Source organism: Gnatocerus cornutus, chromosome 6 (assembly GCF_029298725.1).
Source record: "Gnatocerus cornutus isolate USDA-ARS CGAHR chromosome 6, icGnaCorn1.1, whole genome shotgun sequence".
Lineage (NCBI taxonomy): Eukaryota > Metazoa > Arthropoda > Insecta > Coleoptera > Tenebrionidae > Gnatocerus > Gnatocerus cornutus.
This window is the reverse complement of record NC_142238.1, coordinates 17,756,074-17,771,744: the sequence shown is the minus strand read 5'-3', so window position 1 is coordinate 17,771,744 and position 15,671 is coordinate 17,756,074. Positions and strand designations below refer to the sequence as shown.

The 15,671-nt window shown below is 40.7% G+C and overlaps 3 protein-coding genes across 7 annotated transcripts; all 3 read right to left on the bottom strand.

Moving 5' to 3' along the window:
- Nucleotides 1-2: 2 nt before the first annotated feature.
- On the bottom strand, nucleotides 3-2,019 carry LOC148173569 (PI-PLC X domain-containing protein 1-like). Of its 2 annotated transcripts, none has more exons than XM_088040343.1 (5): nucleotides 1,755-2,019; nucleotides 1,267-1,708; nucleotides 1,007-1,192; nucleotides 520-821; nucleotides 3-475 (listed from the first exon to the last, which is right to left on the bottom strand). In XM_088040343.1, the coding sequence occupies exons 1-5, from the start codon at nucleotides 1,828-1,830 to the stop codon at nucleotides 150-152; spliced, it is 1,332 nt and encodes a 443-aa protein (XP_087896469.1). In that variant the 5' UTR covers nucleotides 1,831-2,019; the 3' UTR covers nucleotides 3-149. The 2 variants fall into 2 exon arrangements, with proteins under 2 accessions (XP_087896469.1, XP_087896470.1); XM_088040344.1 differs by having other exon boundaries at nucleotides 1,758-2,019.
- A 292-nt stretch (nucleotides 2,020-2,311) lies between these two features.
- LOC148173568 (PI-PLC X domain-containing protein 1-like) lies at nucleotides 2,312-3,811 on the bottom strand. The gene is made up of 6 exons (XM_088039138.1): nucleotides 3,731-3,811; nucleotides 3,545-3,681; nucleotides 3,274-3,497; nucleotides 3,048-3,224; nucleotides 2,704-3,002; nucleotides 2,312-2,658 (listed from the first exon to the last, which is right to left on the bottom strand). The coding sequence occupies exons 1-6, from the start codon at nucleotides 3,777-3,779 to the stop codon at nucleotides 2,312-2,314; spliced, it is 1,233 nt and encodes a 410-aa protein (XP_087895264.1). The 5' UTR covers nucleotides 3,780-3,811.
- A 402-nt stretch (nucleotides 3,812-4,213) lies between these two features.
- Notum (palmitoleoyl-protein carboxylesterase notum) lies at nucleotides 4,214-13,383 on the bottom strand. 4 transcript variants are annotated; one of them, XM_088040341.1, is made up of 6 exons: nucleotides 13,171-13,383; nucleotides 6,660-6,862; nucleotides 6,018-6,166; nucleotides 5,473-5,970; nucleotides 4,881-5,315; nucleotides 4,214-4,833 (listed from the first exon to the last, which is right to left on the bottom strand). In XM_088040341.1, exons 1-6 carry the CDS (start codon nucleotides 13,186-13,188, stop codon nucleotides 4,511-4,513), a joined length of 1,626 nt encoding a protein of 541 aa, XP_087896467.1. In that variant the 5' UTR covers nucleotides 13,189-13,383; the 3' UTR covers nucleotides 4,214-4,510. The 4 variants fall into 4 exon arrangements, with proteins under 4 accessions (XP_087896467.1, XP_087896466.1, XP_087896465.1 ...); XM_088040340.1 differs by lacking the exon at nucleotides 13,171-13,383 and having other exon boundaries at nucleotides 4,214-4,830; nucleotides 6,660-6,967; XM_088040339.1 differs by lacking the exon at nucleotides 13,171-13,383 and having other exon boundaries at nucleotides 6,660-6,966.
- Nucleotides 13,384-15,671: the final 2,288 nt, after the last annotated feature.

The following is a 15,671-nucleotide window of genomic DNA, read 5'->3' as shown; positions in this document are numbered from 1 at the left end:
AATCATGAATATAGTTTAAGCTACGTAAGAATAAGTTTCTACACTTCTAAAGAATGAGTACTACAATTACGACAATTAAGTGGTATACCAATTTCTACCCCTTTCATCCCTGAGCTTTCAAGTCATTCAAAAATATCAAAAACTCTTAATTATCGATTAATATTAGTCTGAATAGCAACATTAATGATGTCGTTCCCTAGGAAGTAATCAGTTGCAACAATATTAACATCTCTCGCCCATTCATCTCTGAACCACATCGTTAGCTTCCTGTTAACATCGTTCGCTAGCTTTCTCAAGTTATTCGTTCTGAAGAACAAATCAATCGGTTGTGGTGTCAACTCGGCCATTAGCGCAAACATGGGATTTAGCGTGACTCTATGCTCTTTTATCGCTCTCGATAAGAAATTCTTCAGAGTATCCACGTTCTTAGTATCGGCCCAGTGCTGCTGAAGAGGTTGCCACAACCAGTAGTTTTCTGCAAGTGAAAATTTTCAACTGAAAACGGTAATGGAGTTTTACCTCTCGCTACAGCTTTGTCGGCGTAACATATAATGAGATTCTTGTTCTGCGCCCAGATCTCGTTAAGAGTTGGCCCTTTTCCCACCTGGAGGCCTCCAGGTGGTAGAGCTAGATCCCCTAAGTAGTCGTACACGAGCGATACGAATCTCTCGTGCAGTGTCGCGTTGAAATTGGAAGGATACGGGAAACGGTGGAAATCGACGACGATGATTTCTTTCGGTGCTAGCTGGACGAACTTCCGGATTTCTTTGAAGATTTGGGTGACTTTGGTGATGCGGACGAGGTCGTGGTTTATGTAAAATCTGAAAGCAATGCGGAAGGATAATGAACTGGTTAAAACAACTGACAACAAAACAGTTTTGGAAAAAATCGGAAAACAAAGCAGGTCGATTCATGCATTACCGCAATTAAACACGTTACAAAGAAGAACCCATGACTCAACGACCTTGATACATAAATTACCATAATTACAGACAAGGCTGCTCACCCATCGCCATCGTAGTAACCGATTCTTAAATCCAAGTATCTTATCCCGTAAACTAGCTGCGTCCAGACGCTTCTATCCTGGTTGAGTATGTAATTCTCGAGGAATTTCGGGACGCCGCTGTAAGCCCCCGAATTGTGAGTCCCTGGGATGAATAAATTCCCGATTTTTTGCGTTCCAATCTGCAATCTGAGAAAATATTGTTACCATCTGGAATTGTTGATCCCGACGAAAGGATTTTTTTAACTACCTTTCGTAACTACCTATTATCATTCATCCACGTGGGTTGAATCCCGAGACATCGCGTGTCTATGATGTCGCTTCCCCGGATTGAGGCTATCCAGTAGGGATAACAGTGAGGACCGGGATCTGCACGGGACACACTATCCCTATATTCCCAGTTTCCGGGAAGCCATGGGTGTCCGAATTTGATTTTAGTTTTGTAATAGCCGGACGGGTAATCGGAGGCGCGGATTTTTACCAACGGGGGCTCTTCTTCCTGGAAAAAATCGAGATAAAACAGGAACGAGCCGTTTAATTCACTTACACTTCTATCCTTGAGGTCGTAGCTATACAGCGTGATATAGTCCGGTTTCAAGTTATCTGGATGCGTGCAGTCTGTGATCCAGTTTAATTCCAGATTTGTGTCCTGCGAGGAAGACACTGTAAGATACACTTTTCCACATCTCCTCTGTGCCGCGTTCGCTACAAAAAACTATTATAGCCACTATTATCAAGCTTTAACACTCACCACCAAACTCCATAGGATACGAGATCCCGAAACGGAAAGAGACACATAATAAAACCACAACGAATTGGTGGTGCATTGTTCTCTTGGTAACTGATGAATGTGTCCAGACAAACAAGATAATTTTTCAACGTGATGATGATGGAAATTACTTGTAAGAAACGTTTTGTAGAAATCACTGACTTGCAATAAATACCATTTATGCGTCAGCAGTGGTGTCGCTTCGTGAGACTGTCACTGACTGACATTAACCATCCGTTCATTTTAAATAAGTTAAATTATTTTAATTAAGTGCAGAGCAGCGTCGTCGGTTCGGATACAAAGACGGAGGGAAATGCGACGGAATTTCGAAGTGAAAAAGGGAGGGACTGCAAAATCGATTTGGAGAAAAACCGGGATCTTCTATTGAGTTATTTTAAGAACGTTTATTAAGTTTTCAAGGATTCTCAGCGAAAGGTGCGAAAGAAAAAAGCCCGATAAATGTTTCGTTTATTTAAGTGATTTTAAATGTTTACAAGTCAAAATTTGTGTTCGCTTACTTCTCCGCATTGTTTTTTCTTTTAGCTATTTTTTTCCTTCAATCTCCTGAAGTTGGCCTCAATAGCGACATTTATGATATCATTACCGGTGAAAAAATCCGTGGCGATTATATTCATATAATTCGCCCTGTTATCCGTCCTCAGCCAATCCGAAAGCTCCCGGTTGACCATCACCGCCAAGTCCTTCAAATTCCTCGTCACGTGTTTCAACACTGAGTAGTAACTCGGAGTTAACTCAGCCATGAGAACGTACATGGGATTCCCCAAATTGCGACCCGCGAGAAATGACTTAACGTAATCTTCTAAATCTTTAACTTTTTGCTTGTTGCCCCAAAAACGACGAACTGGAGGCCACAACCACGGGAAATCTACAAACAACGGTCTAGAAACTGTAATTTAACATTAAGAGTTACCTTGAACTGTCTTCTGGTCTCTGTAACTCACGACAACTCTTTGGTTTCTCTCCCAAAAGTCACTGAGTTTTGGTCCCCTTCTGTCGGCCAATCTGTTAAACGGGTAGATGAGGTCGCCGAAAACGTTCCTGATGGCGGTGGTAACCACCATGTGGTCACTTTGGTTAAAAGTTTTCGGTTGAAACCGGTGGAAATCTAGAATTATCACTTCTTGTGGAGACTGATTGAGGAACCGAACGGCGCTCTCTAGCTCTGGGAGCAATTCAGTGCATTTAATAAAGGCGTGGTTGATGTAAAGACTAAAATTTAATTATAAATTCGGGAATTTTTCCATGGAGGAATACCCGTCTTTGTAGCTCCCCACTCGAACGTCGAAATATCGAATTCCGTACACCAACTGCTGGTAAAAGTTTCTATCTTGATTAAGAACGTAACTTCGGATGAGAGAAGGACCGCCTTGCCACGCTCCGGAATTGTGAGTGCCAGGAATTGCCAGTTCTCCCAGTCTTAGCTCGCCAAAACTAAAAGAACCAGTAATGAGATTATAGCATTTTGTCTTTTAGTTCGTACTGAGACATCCACGAGGGCTGAATTTCCAAACACTGCGTGTACACCAGTTCATTTCTCCTCACACTCGTGATAAAGAAATCAAAACAATGCGCTCCTAAATTCGGGTCTTCAACTTCTTGACTCCAATTTCCTGGTAAGGCAACATTTTTCAAAGACTGGCGAGTTTCGTGATATCCTTTGTAAACAGACCCAGGATGAATCGAATGAAGAATTTGGGTATTCGACTAAAATGTTACACTGAGGACAAGTTTACTCTTCAGGGTTACTTTACATTTTTTCTAAGATCAGCTGAAGTAAGTACAATTGTATCCGGAGGATCTTCACAGTCGAAACTCCAGTTGAGTTGAAGGTTCTTTTTCTTGTTCGGAGATTGTGTTAGGTAGAGTTGACCACAAGGGTTGACGTCGACTTAAAAGCACGAAAGAAAGTTCGTGTAAAGTAGGAAACAAATACTCACGCTCAGCCACCCCAAGTTGGAAAATTGTCAACAAAACTAGCACCCGCATGGCTTCCGTTTATTTATAAATCTGAGACATTAAATTTAAAGCAGTGCTCATGTACCTGCAAAGAATTGCTCAAGCGTATTTCCACCACGAAAAAAACTTATTTTTATTACGTTACTGAAAATTAGGTCATTAGTTGAGGTGTTTAATAACAAATTTACCTGAATCAGCACAAATGGAGTTTAATTCTTTTAAATTACATCGAATAGTCGAAAAAAGTTGTGGGTGGCACGCGTGGACTTTATGACATTGTTTTATAAACATGGTAAATTAAGATGACATAGTCATAATTTTCGGTGTTTGATAAATATTTGGTGTAAATGTTTGCGAAGTACTAAAGAGATTTGTCACTTTCACTTTAAGTTTGGCGGAGAAAGTTTTTCCTTGCTGATATGAAATTTGTTTTTTTGTTGAGTGGGAAGGTTAAAAGATAATCGTACCTTTATTGTAATTTTAATAAGGTACGTTGCTAATTATAGTACAAAATTGGGTAACTTACTGACTAAACTGTACAACTGAGGTAGAACAAAAATCAGTCCTATGGTTGCTCCGCGGGCAAACTTTCTTTGGAAATACACATAAATACAGCACGAAATTTGCCCTCATCTAAACAAATCCTCCGTAACTCAATATAAAAATATGTTTTCTACAATAAATATCCACTATATACAGAATCGCGTCGTTTTAAAGCATCGAATGCATTCACTGGTTTGATTGTCTCCCCCAAAACTCGATTAGTTCGACTGTTGAGTCAACAAATTTAACAATTCCGAATGGTCCATGTTGTTGAGCGTCTGCATGTCGATTCCTAAAGCCTTGGCCACACTCTCCATGTCCAAACCGAACGATTTTAGCAATTCGATAAAGTCCATTTCCTCTCCTGTGAAAGGATTATGTAGACGCGGACAGGAATGATTACATTGTGGCCACGAACATCGTTCGAGTCTGCGATGGACGCAACGTTTCTTTTTTTGTGCTTGCGTTTGCAGAAGTGAGCGGTTAGGGCGGCGGTCAGCATCGAGAGTGTTGGAGGTGATCTGCTCGGGGGTTTCATCTTCTAAAACTTACATTTAGTGGAGAGGAAAAAAATAATTAAATAGCAACCTTTCTTTTTTTTCACTTTTCGATTCTTTCTGTGCTTCCTGCGCCTCCTCTTTTTCTCCGTTTCCTCGGTCATCGTGGAGTTATTAATTTGCACCGTTCGATTCGTGTTCTTCCTCCTCTTTGTCGGTTGGTCTCCAAACATCCTGGCATTTCTCAACTTCTTTATCCTCCTCCTGTGTACTTTTTGTTCCCAACAATGTAATGCCTCGGCTATTGATATGTCGTCTATTTTTACATTCTGCCAATCTCTCTTTGTCAACACCGAATGTGAGATGCATGACGGAGCGAAGACGGCGGAAACGTTTTCAAAACTATGCCGCAACGCGTCCCCCATTTTATGAATGTAATCCCATTGCTGTTTTGTAACGGGAGCCCCAACGTTATCAGCGTCCATTTGAGCTTCATCAAACAACCATTGAAAGACAAAGAGCTCACCTGGTAATAAACAATGCAGCGGTGTTAAAAGAGAAAAAATTATATAAAAGAATCTCGCGGCGCAATATTAAATTCCCGTCCCCACAGCATGTTTTTACGATACCCCATTTAATTAAACTTGTTTGTAAACTAATAAAAACGTAATATTCAAACTTACTCTGGAGTGTGGGGTAAAGTCTGTACCCGAAATAGCATCTCCACGGCTCCTGAGGATACTTCGCCTTGCACCTTCGAGGGACTTGTCCTCTCCACAGCTCCATTCCTTTTCGTATAGCTTCCACAGCCGGTTTTAAAGTCGGTGCGTACGGAGTCCGATCCAGAAACCATCCCGAATCTGTTACTCCTTTCACGTGAATGTGCTTCAATCTCATTTGACCATGGAGGAGTTCTTTGACGGGATCAAGATTTAACATGACTCCGGTCCCCCCGGCGCTGCTCCCGGTCAACAACAAATCAGTGCTGTTCTCCAGTCCCAACGGAAGGATGTCTTTCACGACTTGTTGCACCACCGCGGAACCCATAAAACTAAACATTTCGTTGCGAGAGTACGGTTTGGAGCCACTCCAGGAGTCGCTGGTGCAATAAGGAATGAAGACGTGGTTAGCGTTCCACCAAAACGGATTTTCTTCCATGTTTCCAGAGAGAATGCCACCCACTACAAGAAGTTAGTACGATTTGTGGGAGTGTGAAGTTGGGACTTACCGTCTCTGGCGTCTGGCCAATTCGCGGATGTCATATAATGTCGCTGCTTTATCCAGCGGTTTCTGCAACTGTGGTGGTCATAGCAATACCATCCGCCTTCTAAAAAGATAATCCATTTCTTACTCGTGTATGACTTTCTTAGGTAAAATCTAAGGGTAGAGAAATGGATTAGTTGGAGCCGAGAAAGAGGTGTATTGGTGGTTGCAGCGTGTTTTTTTAAACGAGATTGTTCATCAGCGCAAATACCAATGCACAAACCGCAGTGATATGTGAACCCAATATACAAAATTTTATCACCAGATATCGCTTTTTTATTAATCGACCCACATCTGTCAGGCTCATTAAATTTGCACGATTGAATGAGTAAATAACAAAAAGCTCGAGCATAGAATATCAAAACTAATTAAGCTGTTGCTATAAAGTGGACCGATTTATCGGTGCGAGACAAATTAGATATTAAAATTGGCGACAGGAATAGACTTTGCTAATTGGAGTAATGACAGCGTAATAATTATAGTTTCTAGTTTAAATTAATAGTCAGAGTTGTATCATTCAAGTTAATTAATATTTGTGGGGCAAACGTGTAGAGGAGAATGGCCAAGCGATAGTTCGAAGGAACAAATTCAGAGAAGTAATTTTTACCCAGCTTGCGATCCATCGTTGCAGGTGATGGTGCGATTAGAAAGAAAGACCTTCTTCAAAGCCCTAACTTCAGGACTCTTTTGCTCGGTTCTATGAACGAACCTTTGAATGGTATTCGTATAAATCGGAGTGTCCATTTCATGTCCGTTATTCCTCGCGCTGCTAGGAAAGGCCGCAGTTAGTCCCAACCATAACGAAATCAGCTGAAATAATAACCTGATTAAGTCAAAGGATAATTGATGCTTTGTGATTGAATGATTCATCGTTGGAGCATTCAAAACAATATACAAACGAAATGCCGAACAATGTTTAACTTGTGCCGCCTTTGATGGTGCCAGCGGCTTTATTCGGCCGAACCAGTTCTCTTCAAATACTTCATTTATAAGGAGATATGCGAGGTCTTTAAATCGGGTACTACGAAAATATTAATAATGTTGCCTTCGGAGAATATTGATTGGATCGAGGTAGAATAGGCGGCTGACATATTGCGGGCTTGTTAAGAAGACGGAAAAAATAATTTAATTAAATTGTGATGTTCTTAACCGAAGAAAGTGAGCTTTTTTCTGGTGATTTAACGAAACCTCATCTGTGTAATGTAAGTTCACAACATCTCCTCCGCTCGCTAATTATAACGTAGCCTCGACAGCGGCCATATTTCCTCGAATCCGTTTTTCTTCGTCCGCAGTAACGTGCAAAGTTTACGGTCGTCTTCCCTAGTTAAACTAATTATTTGTTATTGTAATAAAATTAATTCCGGAGATTACGGTGACCGTGTCGGATCCTTGGCATACCTCTAAGTGCATTAAATTGGAAATAATGCTAAAGAGGCTACTACCATGGCCACATAAAAATACGCTAGTGAAAGAACGCACGCTGGAGGGGGAGCTTCAAGATCCCTTCTGCCGACAGTAGCAGATAATAAGAGGCTTACCGACCTTTGAAGATGCCGCCGAGCACCTACACTGTTTTTAAATTAAATTACTCATTTCATGTTACCTCAGGTCATTCGATAGCACTCGTCTAAAACCACAGAAATTCAATATGAACCCAACTCGGTTTTCCGGTTATTTTCTAATTCGATTTGGGGAGATTTTACGCTTCACAAGACATTGCACAACTTTTTTAGTTTATCTACGAAGGAAATATGCGAGTGGTTCGGGCAATCATGTATAAACAAATTTAATTACACTCGGAACTCTTTTTTTTGTTAATTTCTCTTACCGTTTCCACTTTGGCTAAAACGCATCCACTACGAACACCTGCATATACTAGAAATTGACCGAAACGAGCAAAACGTCCCATTTTAGGTGAACCTGCCGAGTTTATTTACAACCAATATATCTTAGCGAGAGCGGCTTCTTTGAGCTGCTAGATAATGGATAACAATTTCAATAATTTATTGACAATTAAGTTACATAATGGAACAGGTAGGTTTAACTGTTTAGATTTATTCTGGAGGATGTCGTTTTCTAAAGATTATGAGTGACAACTACCGATTATGGGGCTCTAGGCTGGGCCAAATTTACACTTACTACAATGCGTTGTAAAATGGAGAGCTCGGACAATACCTGCTGCAAATCGAGCGGTAAAAGAAATTTTATATCTGAACGATAAAAGTGGACCAGAAGGAAGAAAGGAATAAATATCCAAATATAAAATACAGGGTCCGGCAACACTTGTGTCCACCCCCAAAATCGTCTTTAATTTTAAAGTTACAATTTTGAAAATTTGCATACGTTCATAGTTGACAAAGCTCTAAAAGCTGACGCAAAAATTTGTTTTTTATTACGGCTTGGTTAGCGTCGCGACGCCTAAGAAGTATAATTTTTAGCGATTTTTGAGTTTTTGCGGAAATATTCGCGAATTCAATTTTTTTTCAACATAACTGTGATGCATATATCTGAGTTTTTATTTTTAATAACTTTAATTTAATGCAAATTGTGTTTAAAATTTGCGAAAAAAACGTTGTTTTATCAAGTTAGTTTTCAAAATTATGACAGCGCAGCAAACTATGTTTACACCAAAATTTCACAAGTCACTTCATTCACACTTATAAAGGTCAATTTTGATTAACACGGCAATGTTGCACTTTATGGACACCAGAAATCGTTAATTAACATCGACAAAGCGACAATTTCACCAAGTAAGACTTTTGTTACAATCTAAAGCGAGCCAAAGGATAAATGTCATTTGTGACACAAGATGCTAACAGATGGGTGTAAACGTAGTTCCCGACTTTGACGTAATGAAATTGGAAACTAACTTGATAAAACAGCATTTTTTTCTTAAATTTTAAAGACAATTTGCATTGAATCTAAAATAACAACTGAGATATTTTTAACACATTTATATTGAAAAAAAATTAAATTAGGGGTTGTTATCACAAACCCTCACAATTAACTAAAAATTACATTTTTAAGGCGTCGCGACGCCAAAACTAACAGTGATAAAAACAAATTTTTGCGTCAGCTTCTAGAGCTTTGTCAACTGTGAGCGTATGCAAATTTACAAAATTTTATCTTTAAAATTAAAGACGATTTTGGGACGACACAAGTGTTGCCGGACCCTGTATAGTTAGTTTTAATTTTTCATAGTCTAAAGATCTCAAAGCTTTTAAAAAAGAATTAACGAAATACCAAAGTTTGAAGATTCTAAATTTAAATGATTTAAAAAATTCGACAGATCTAGAAACTAAAGAAATCGTAAAAGATTTTAACGCGATCACCAGAATCTTTGGAATTTGAAGAATCTGATGAATCTAGATCTAATAAATTTAAAAAACTTGAGAATCCGAAAGAAGCCTAAGAATCTGTACAAAATTTTCAAAAATGAATGGGTAATAATATACAGGGTGTTAGGTAACGTTACGGCCATAGAAAAAGGGGTGATGGAGGCAGCCGTGAAAAGTAATGTTTTGGGTTTTCTTGCATCGTTTAAGAGCTGGAAGGCTTTGAATGTGACCAATCAGGGAACAATTTGCATAAGGTTACAAAAATTTGAATCAGAGTTACTGAAGGAAATTTTTTGTTTGACGTCAAACTGACAGTTCTTATTTTTTATCAGTGGCGTACTTGTTCCATTTTTGTGGACATCACAAATCAAGTTCGTCCAAACGAAAATGTGTTGGGTACAATAAAGGAAACATTGTTGCGTCGTTTACAATTATATGTTCAACAAGATGTGGCCATTTTGAACATCTATTGTAGTGTTGCTTTATTGTCTGTTTTTTGAATAAAATTGCGTTATTGTTTTTCCCTTTTATTGACGCCACTGATTTAAAACTTCAAATATGACGGGAAAGTGACAAATTATTCGTTTGGTCCGAAAGCTACTTGGATTTCTGTAAAATTGAAAAATTATTTGAAGCTATTCTATTGGTCAACTTTAAAACCTTGTAGCTTTTTAACTAAAACGAAAAAAATTAAATTAATTGCGGATTCCGAGACAGTTTGCCTTCCTTAATTACCCATTAGCCTATGGCCGTAACGTTAGCTAACACCCTGTATGTAATTAATAATAATGAGGAAAATAATAAAACAAAAAAAATCGATTGAACCAGTAATTAAAAAACAAGAGAATTTGAGAATTTTGTTGTGTATTCGCATGTAAATTTGTGCGTATTTCCGCCAGGTATTGATTGTTTTGGTGAAATTTGCAGCAGTTCAACGTTCTCGGGAGTTCCAGCAGCCAAAATCCGCCCATTGTCACCACCGCCTAAGCTCCTTTGAGCGGCGATTTGTGAAATGAATCCATTTAAAGCAACAATAGGATTTGCCATTAACACAGGTGGATCCAATCAAAAAAAGCCACGTCCTAAGTGCTAGTTGATTTACTACGACCTAACCTTCCCCAATGTTCCGAGTGTCAGATGTCCAGCTGGCGGCATTGATTTACAACACTTGGAGAGTGACAAGTGGATCATCGCTTTGTGTTTAGTCACTTTACTAAAGTTCCGCATATCTCACATCCACCGTGAAAGGGTTTTCGAAGAAAAAACTCTCGTTCCGCCACTGGCACACTTAATCGAATCTGTGTGTACCCTCTAATTTTTTACAGTCGAAAATTAAAGTGGACGAGAAGAGATTTAAGAAGGCGCCCATTAAAAATTCATTATGTTTTATGTTAATTCTTAAAATGAAAACATCTGCTCGTTTCCAAGTCAGACTCGTTACTGGAGTTTTTGTATTTCTGATGGTCGGACCTTTTAATTCGCTAATCGCTTTTGACAAAAATTTCTACATAATTTCGCTCGAGTGCCCATTACATTTTTTATGTTTATGTTTGTGCTTTTCTCGCCGAAACGACGATTTGTGCCATTAGCGTCAGGTTAAAGGATCGTTTACACCTGGGGTATGCAGCGATATATAATTTTCAGACGCGGGCTCATTTTTTCGGGGTTTTTTACGGTTGGTGAGTGGCTATATTGCTTTGGGTTTTGCGGATTCATCACGCAGGGTGACAACCGTTCGGGAATTAAAATTCCCCAGCAAATCTGCAGCGACCGTCTAAAAAAGTCCCTGGTCGAATTATAGGCAAACTTTCATGGCAGGAGATTAATGTAAAAGCATACGCACTAATAGCGTTCTCTTTCGTTGCTTTGCTCGAAATTCCTCTTAATTGTGCAATAATTTCTTTATGATCGTAGAGCTGAACAAAGTTCATTAGTGTATGTAAACCCAACCCTCAATTAATTTCCACTCCCGAAATTCCGAGCGGGACTTTGGCATGGAAAATTCATTTCCACCAATACCAACGAAATGATATAATAGCTCCATCCCAAAGTAGCGGATTCCAACAGAGGCAGCTAATTTGTCAAAAACACGTTGAATATTTCAGCATCTCGTCGCTGTAAAAGCATCACAATTTTTTCATAACCGGCCGAGGTTTTTCCTTCATTTTCCGAAGCGCTCGTGTGCGACAATCTAAACCCCGAATCCGCCACAAAGCAATTGACGTCCTTTAATCATAAATTGATCAATCGAACTTAATTCGGAAAAAAATAAAACTTTGCAATAGCCGCTCTGTCGGCAAGTCTTTGTGGGATTAAGATGAAAAGTCACGCATCAGATGTGTTTCTATTGAAATTCTCTTTACGCGGCATTACATTCGTCCTTTCTAAACGGAACCACTTCTTCTTTTCGTCGGTGGGAGATTTAGGGAGGCGATTTATCGAGAGGATGGTGCGTGTGGGAAGCGGGCTCGAATCTTTGATCTTACCGACAACACCAGTAGCTAATAGAGATTGATTTTTACCTCGCACCCAACTCTATGCTGCTGATGAGATTACGCCAGCCATTAAACTAATAATGCATAGATAGCCACAGGTGCGACGGTAATCATAGGAATTTGCGCAACAGAGAAAAACTCAACTTTCCCCCAGGTCAGGAAAGAAACAATCATTTTCTCAATGCAGACATATTTTTTGGAAAATCCCCAGATATCGACCACACTTCCACGGTCCTTTCCTTCGAACTTCCATTCGCATGATAAACGATCTACAACACCCGTGGCTTACCGATCTAATTTCAATTCCAACATTAAGCCAGGCGTACACTACTTCTTCTAATGACTCGCGTCCGTGGCATTTTTCTCCGGTGAACGCCTACCTTAACCCGTCTTCGAATAATTGCGTTCTCCGAACGGCCGTAAAACGCAAAATTCCGCCTTTGCTTGTGCCCGTACATAAGCCATAATTCTGGCGAAGAGTGAAGAGCATTGAACAACGGAAGTGGCGGCTGAACCGGTAGAGTCAGCGGCATTACTTTGTATCAGTAATGAGGATCGTGGCGAGACGTGTCGCGCTAATTGCGAGATCAAACGACGCGACACAATAGCGGCTGCAGCGAGAGTAAAAGTAACGAGGTGCTTTACTGCGAATTCTCAATTAGGAAATTGCAAACAGAGGGATTCGAGGGCTCTTATCGGGGAATTGGACCGAAAAGGAGCGTGCGGAGACCCTCAAGGAGCTATCCTTGGTCCACTCTTATTACTTCTCAACACGTCACTTTCATTTTCTGGCAATTAATTTTTCAAAAAGGCCATTCAGGACGTGCGTGACTGTGAAATGATCGTGTTTTCGACGATGTGACCTTATTCCACTGTGACCGTGCGAGAGGTTTCGACGCGGTTATTGCTCACCCTGCATAATCAGAGCATTAAAAAAAACAGGATTTCCAAAGAAATAAATAAATAAATTATAGTTTTAGAAAAAAAAATTGGAATTGAGTTGTTAGTCTTGAAATGGAAGCCACCTGTTACGTTTCCACCCCGTCCGCAACTCCCCAATCCGAAAAAATCTCTCCGTTTTCAGGCATCCGGTAAAAAGAAATTCCCAACTTTTGGGGACCCAGTGAAACCCGTAAACTGCGCTAATTGCCTCCACTACATCAAACTTCACGTGTATTTATTTGTTCTCGTCAGTCGGTGCGTTAAATCAAAGACGGCGCGTGTCTCCGGAAAGGGCAGTGGCGTGCGTAAAGACGGAAAAACGGAAAAGTGTTGTGTATCCTACCTGTACGAAGACGCGCATGTCTTCACCTGCCAACGGCCACTAACTCACACACCAGCAACACCGTACGAATCGGACTAACGGCGACTTCTTGGATCGCTTCTATATAGCGGCCCCACCACCCCCGACCAGGGGTGCGCACCACTAATTATCATCCCTTGATGGGGCACTCCAGTGGCGCGCGCGAGACGAGATTGAAGTGAGTTGGCGGCATCTTGTGTCGGCGAAACACTCAGGCGCAGGATATTTATTTGCTTGTACACATTTGGAATATGTTGATATCTGAAGATAACCGGATTGTTGACCGAAACTGGGTGGAAAAATGCGTGAGTGGTTCTAGGAAAACTGAGACATTTTTCGAATGGATTTTGATAGAATTTAAAGGTATGGGGATATAAAAATATTCCGGCATCCTTCGAGTGCCCGGCGGTGCTTTGGATGCACATAAGAGTTGGAAGAATGAGGATAAATCTCCGCATTTCTCGTGGTTCAACAGTTAGATGTACTCGATTTTTCAAAATTTTACTGCAGAAAGACGAAAAACTGCCAAATCCTAAAAGCCTTGAGCTGGGAATTCTCCAAATTCTAAGAAGATATTTTCGAAACCTTGACAATCTAAAGCACGTAAAAAATTGAGACAATTTTAAAACTTTGTAATCTCTGGAATTTCCTTTATCCCAGCATTATCTAGGATTTTGAGAATCTCCACCGTCATCGAGTTTGCACGAATCCGACCACAAGAAAAATAGTTAAAAATTCCAGTGAAGCTCGCAAAATTCCTCCTTTGATCGAAATTGGCATTTGGCGGCGTGCTCTCGATCGTCTCCTTCCGAGGTCAATGTAGGTCATCTTGGCACTTGTTGGTAAACAAGGCTTTAATTGCGAGTCTGCGCGGCGCCGATGCGCACATCATCGTCTGATCAAAAGACCCGCGACCACGTGGTGTTCAAGTACAAGAATGGATATGGCATGGTCCGATACGAAACGACCTATACCATGGATGGCATGGCATGGCATCAGAACTGGGGCAATTCACGCTTTGTGCCGCTCACACAGGTGCACGGGGGACGGGGCCAGCTGCGGCGGCACTTCTTTGATGTTCGCGTTGCGCCTGCCTCATATTGTTTCCGGCTGCCGAGGACCTCTATTATGTAAACAACGCGAACGTTTGAAGTCGCCGGTGCTCCCGACCGCTCGTAAACTAGCCCGCAAATGAGATACGGCGGTTTCAAAATGCGACGGATGCAGAGAGGATACTACTAATTGATTTTTGAACGACCGTTTTCTTCAGGGGAGGAAAATCTTTGATTTGGTTAAACGCTAAACCACAGATTTTATTGCTCACTTAGCGAGCCGGAGGATGCAGCTCGAAAGTTGCAGAATTCTGACAGGAAAAACCGCAGCTTATCTTAATTCGAAGTTTCTTAAACGTATTTCAACAGATTTTTGAATAGAAAGTCTAAACACCGTTTACAACAGTTTCTAATCCTCATAATTGCTTGTAGTCAAGCGGTGGCGGTCCTTAATATTTCCGAATTCCTGGCGCATAACTTTCCCTTTGAAATTTCCCACCCTTCAGAAGTCGCCGCTCCCAGCCTCATCAACCTGCAGATCGTTCTTTGATAAGACCGCTTCTGGGAATCGACAATGACTGATCACAGGGTCGTGCTCCCCGGAGATTGATCTGTCGGTTCGGATCTGTCACCGTCACAGTGGAATTTTGTCGGTGACATGTTGATGCGGATGATTGAGAGGCGTTAGAGGCACCACCTCATAATGGCGCGCTCTTTATTAATTGTCATGTACGAGGCCATCGATCAGCGACTCGGAGGTCCTAAGGGCTGACTCACAATATTTATATTGCGGACGCGCTTCCACCATGAAAAATGACATTGTTAAGCCTGTGACAAACGGCGACGGAATTAAAAGGACCGAAACGCCATCGGACCGATTTTGGGAAAGAGATAGGGATCGCTGTGACGAGGATGAGGGTTGTAGGTGTCTGAATCTCGTTTCTTTTGGTTTTAGGAAATGAATGAAGAGGATGAAAAGACGGCCGTTTGCTGGAGGATTGGCCGAGTCGTTAAAGACTCATTACGGGGGAAATTCGGAACTACTTGGGAAGGTAGAGAAACTTTCCTTTTCTTGGATGTGATTAGGGATTTTGGTTACTAAGTTGACAGGGTAATTCATAAATAATGCTTTGAGATTCAAAGCTGATTTATATCAAAAGTTTGTCGCTATTTTTTTTAAATCAATGTTCATTTTGCTACGCATGGATTTTCCGCTCTTTAATCACAATTATAGCTCAATTTCCGTGAAATTTTTCGGATTTGGGAGTTCGCAAGATCGCAGCTATCTGTTTTGACTGAACTCCATAAATCGTCCTTAACATTATTGAGCAGTAAATTTTATATCGCTGTTATGACTGCACTATAGATATACACGAGTACGAGGTGTTTCAAGACGATCGTTAAACTGATCCGAGTTTAGTATTCTCTAAG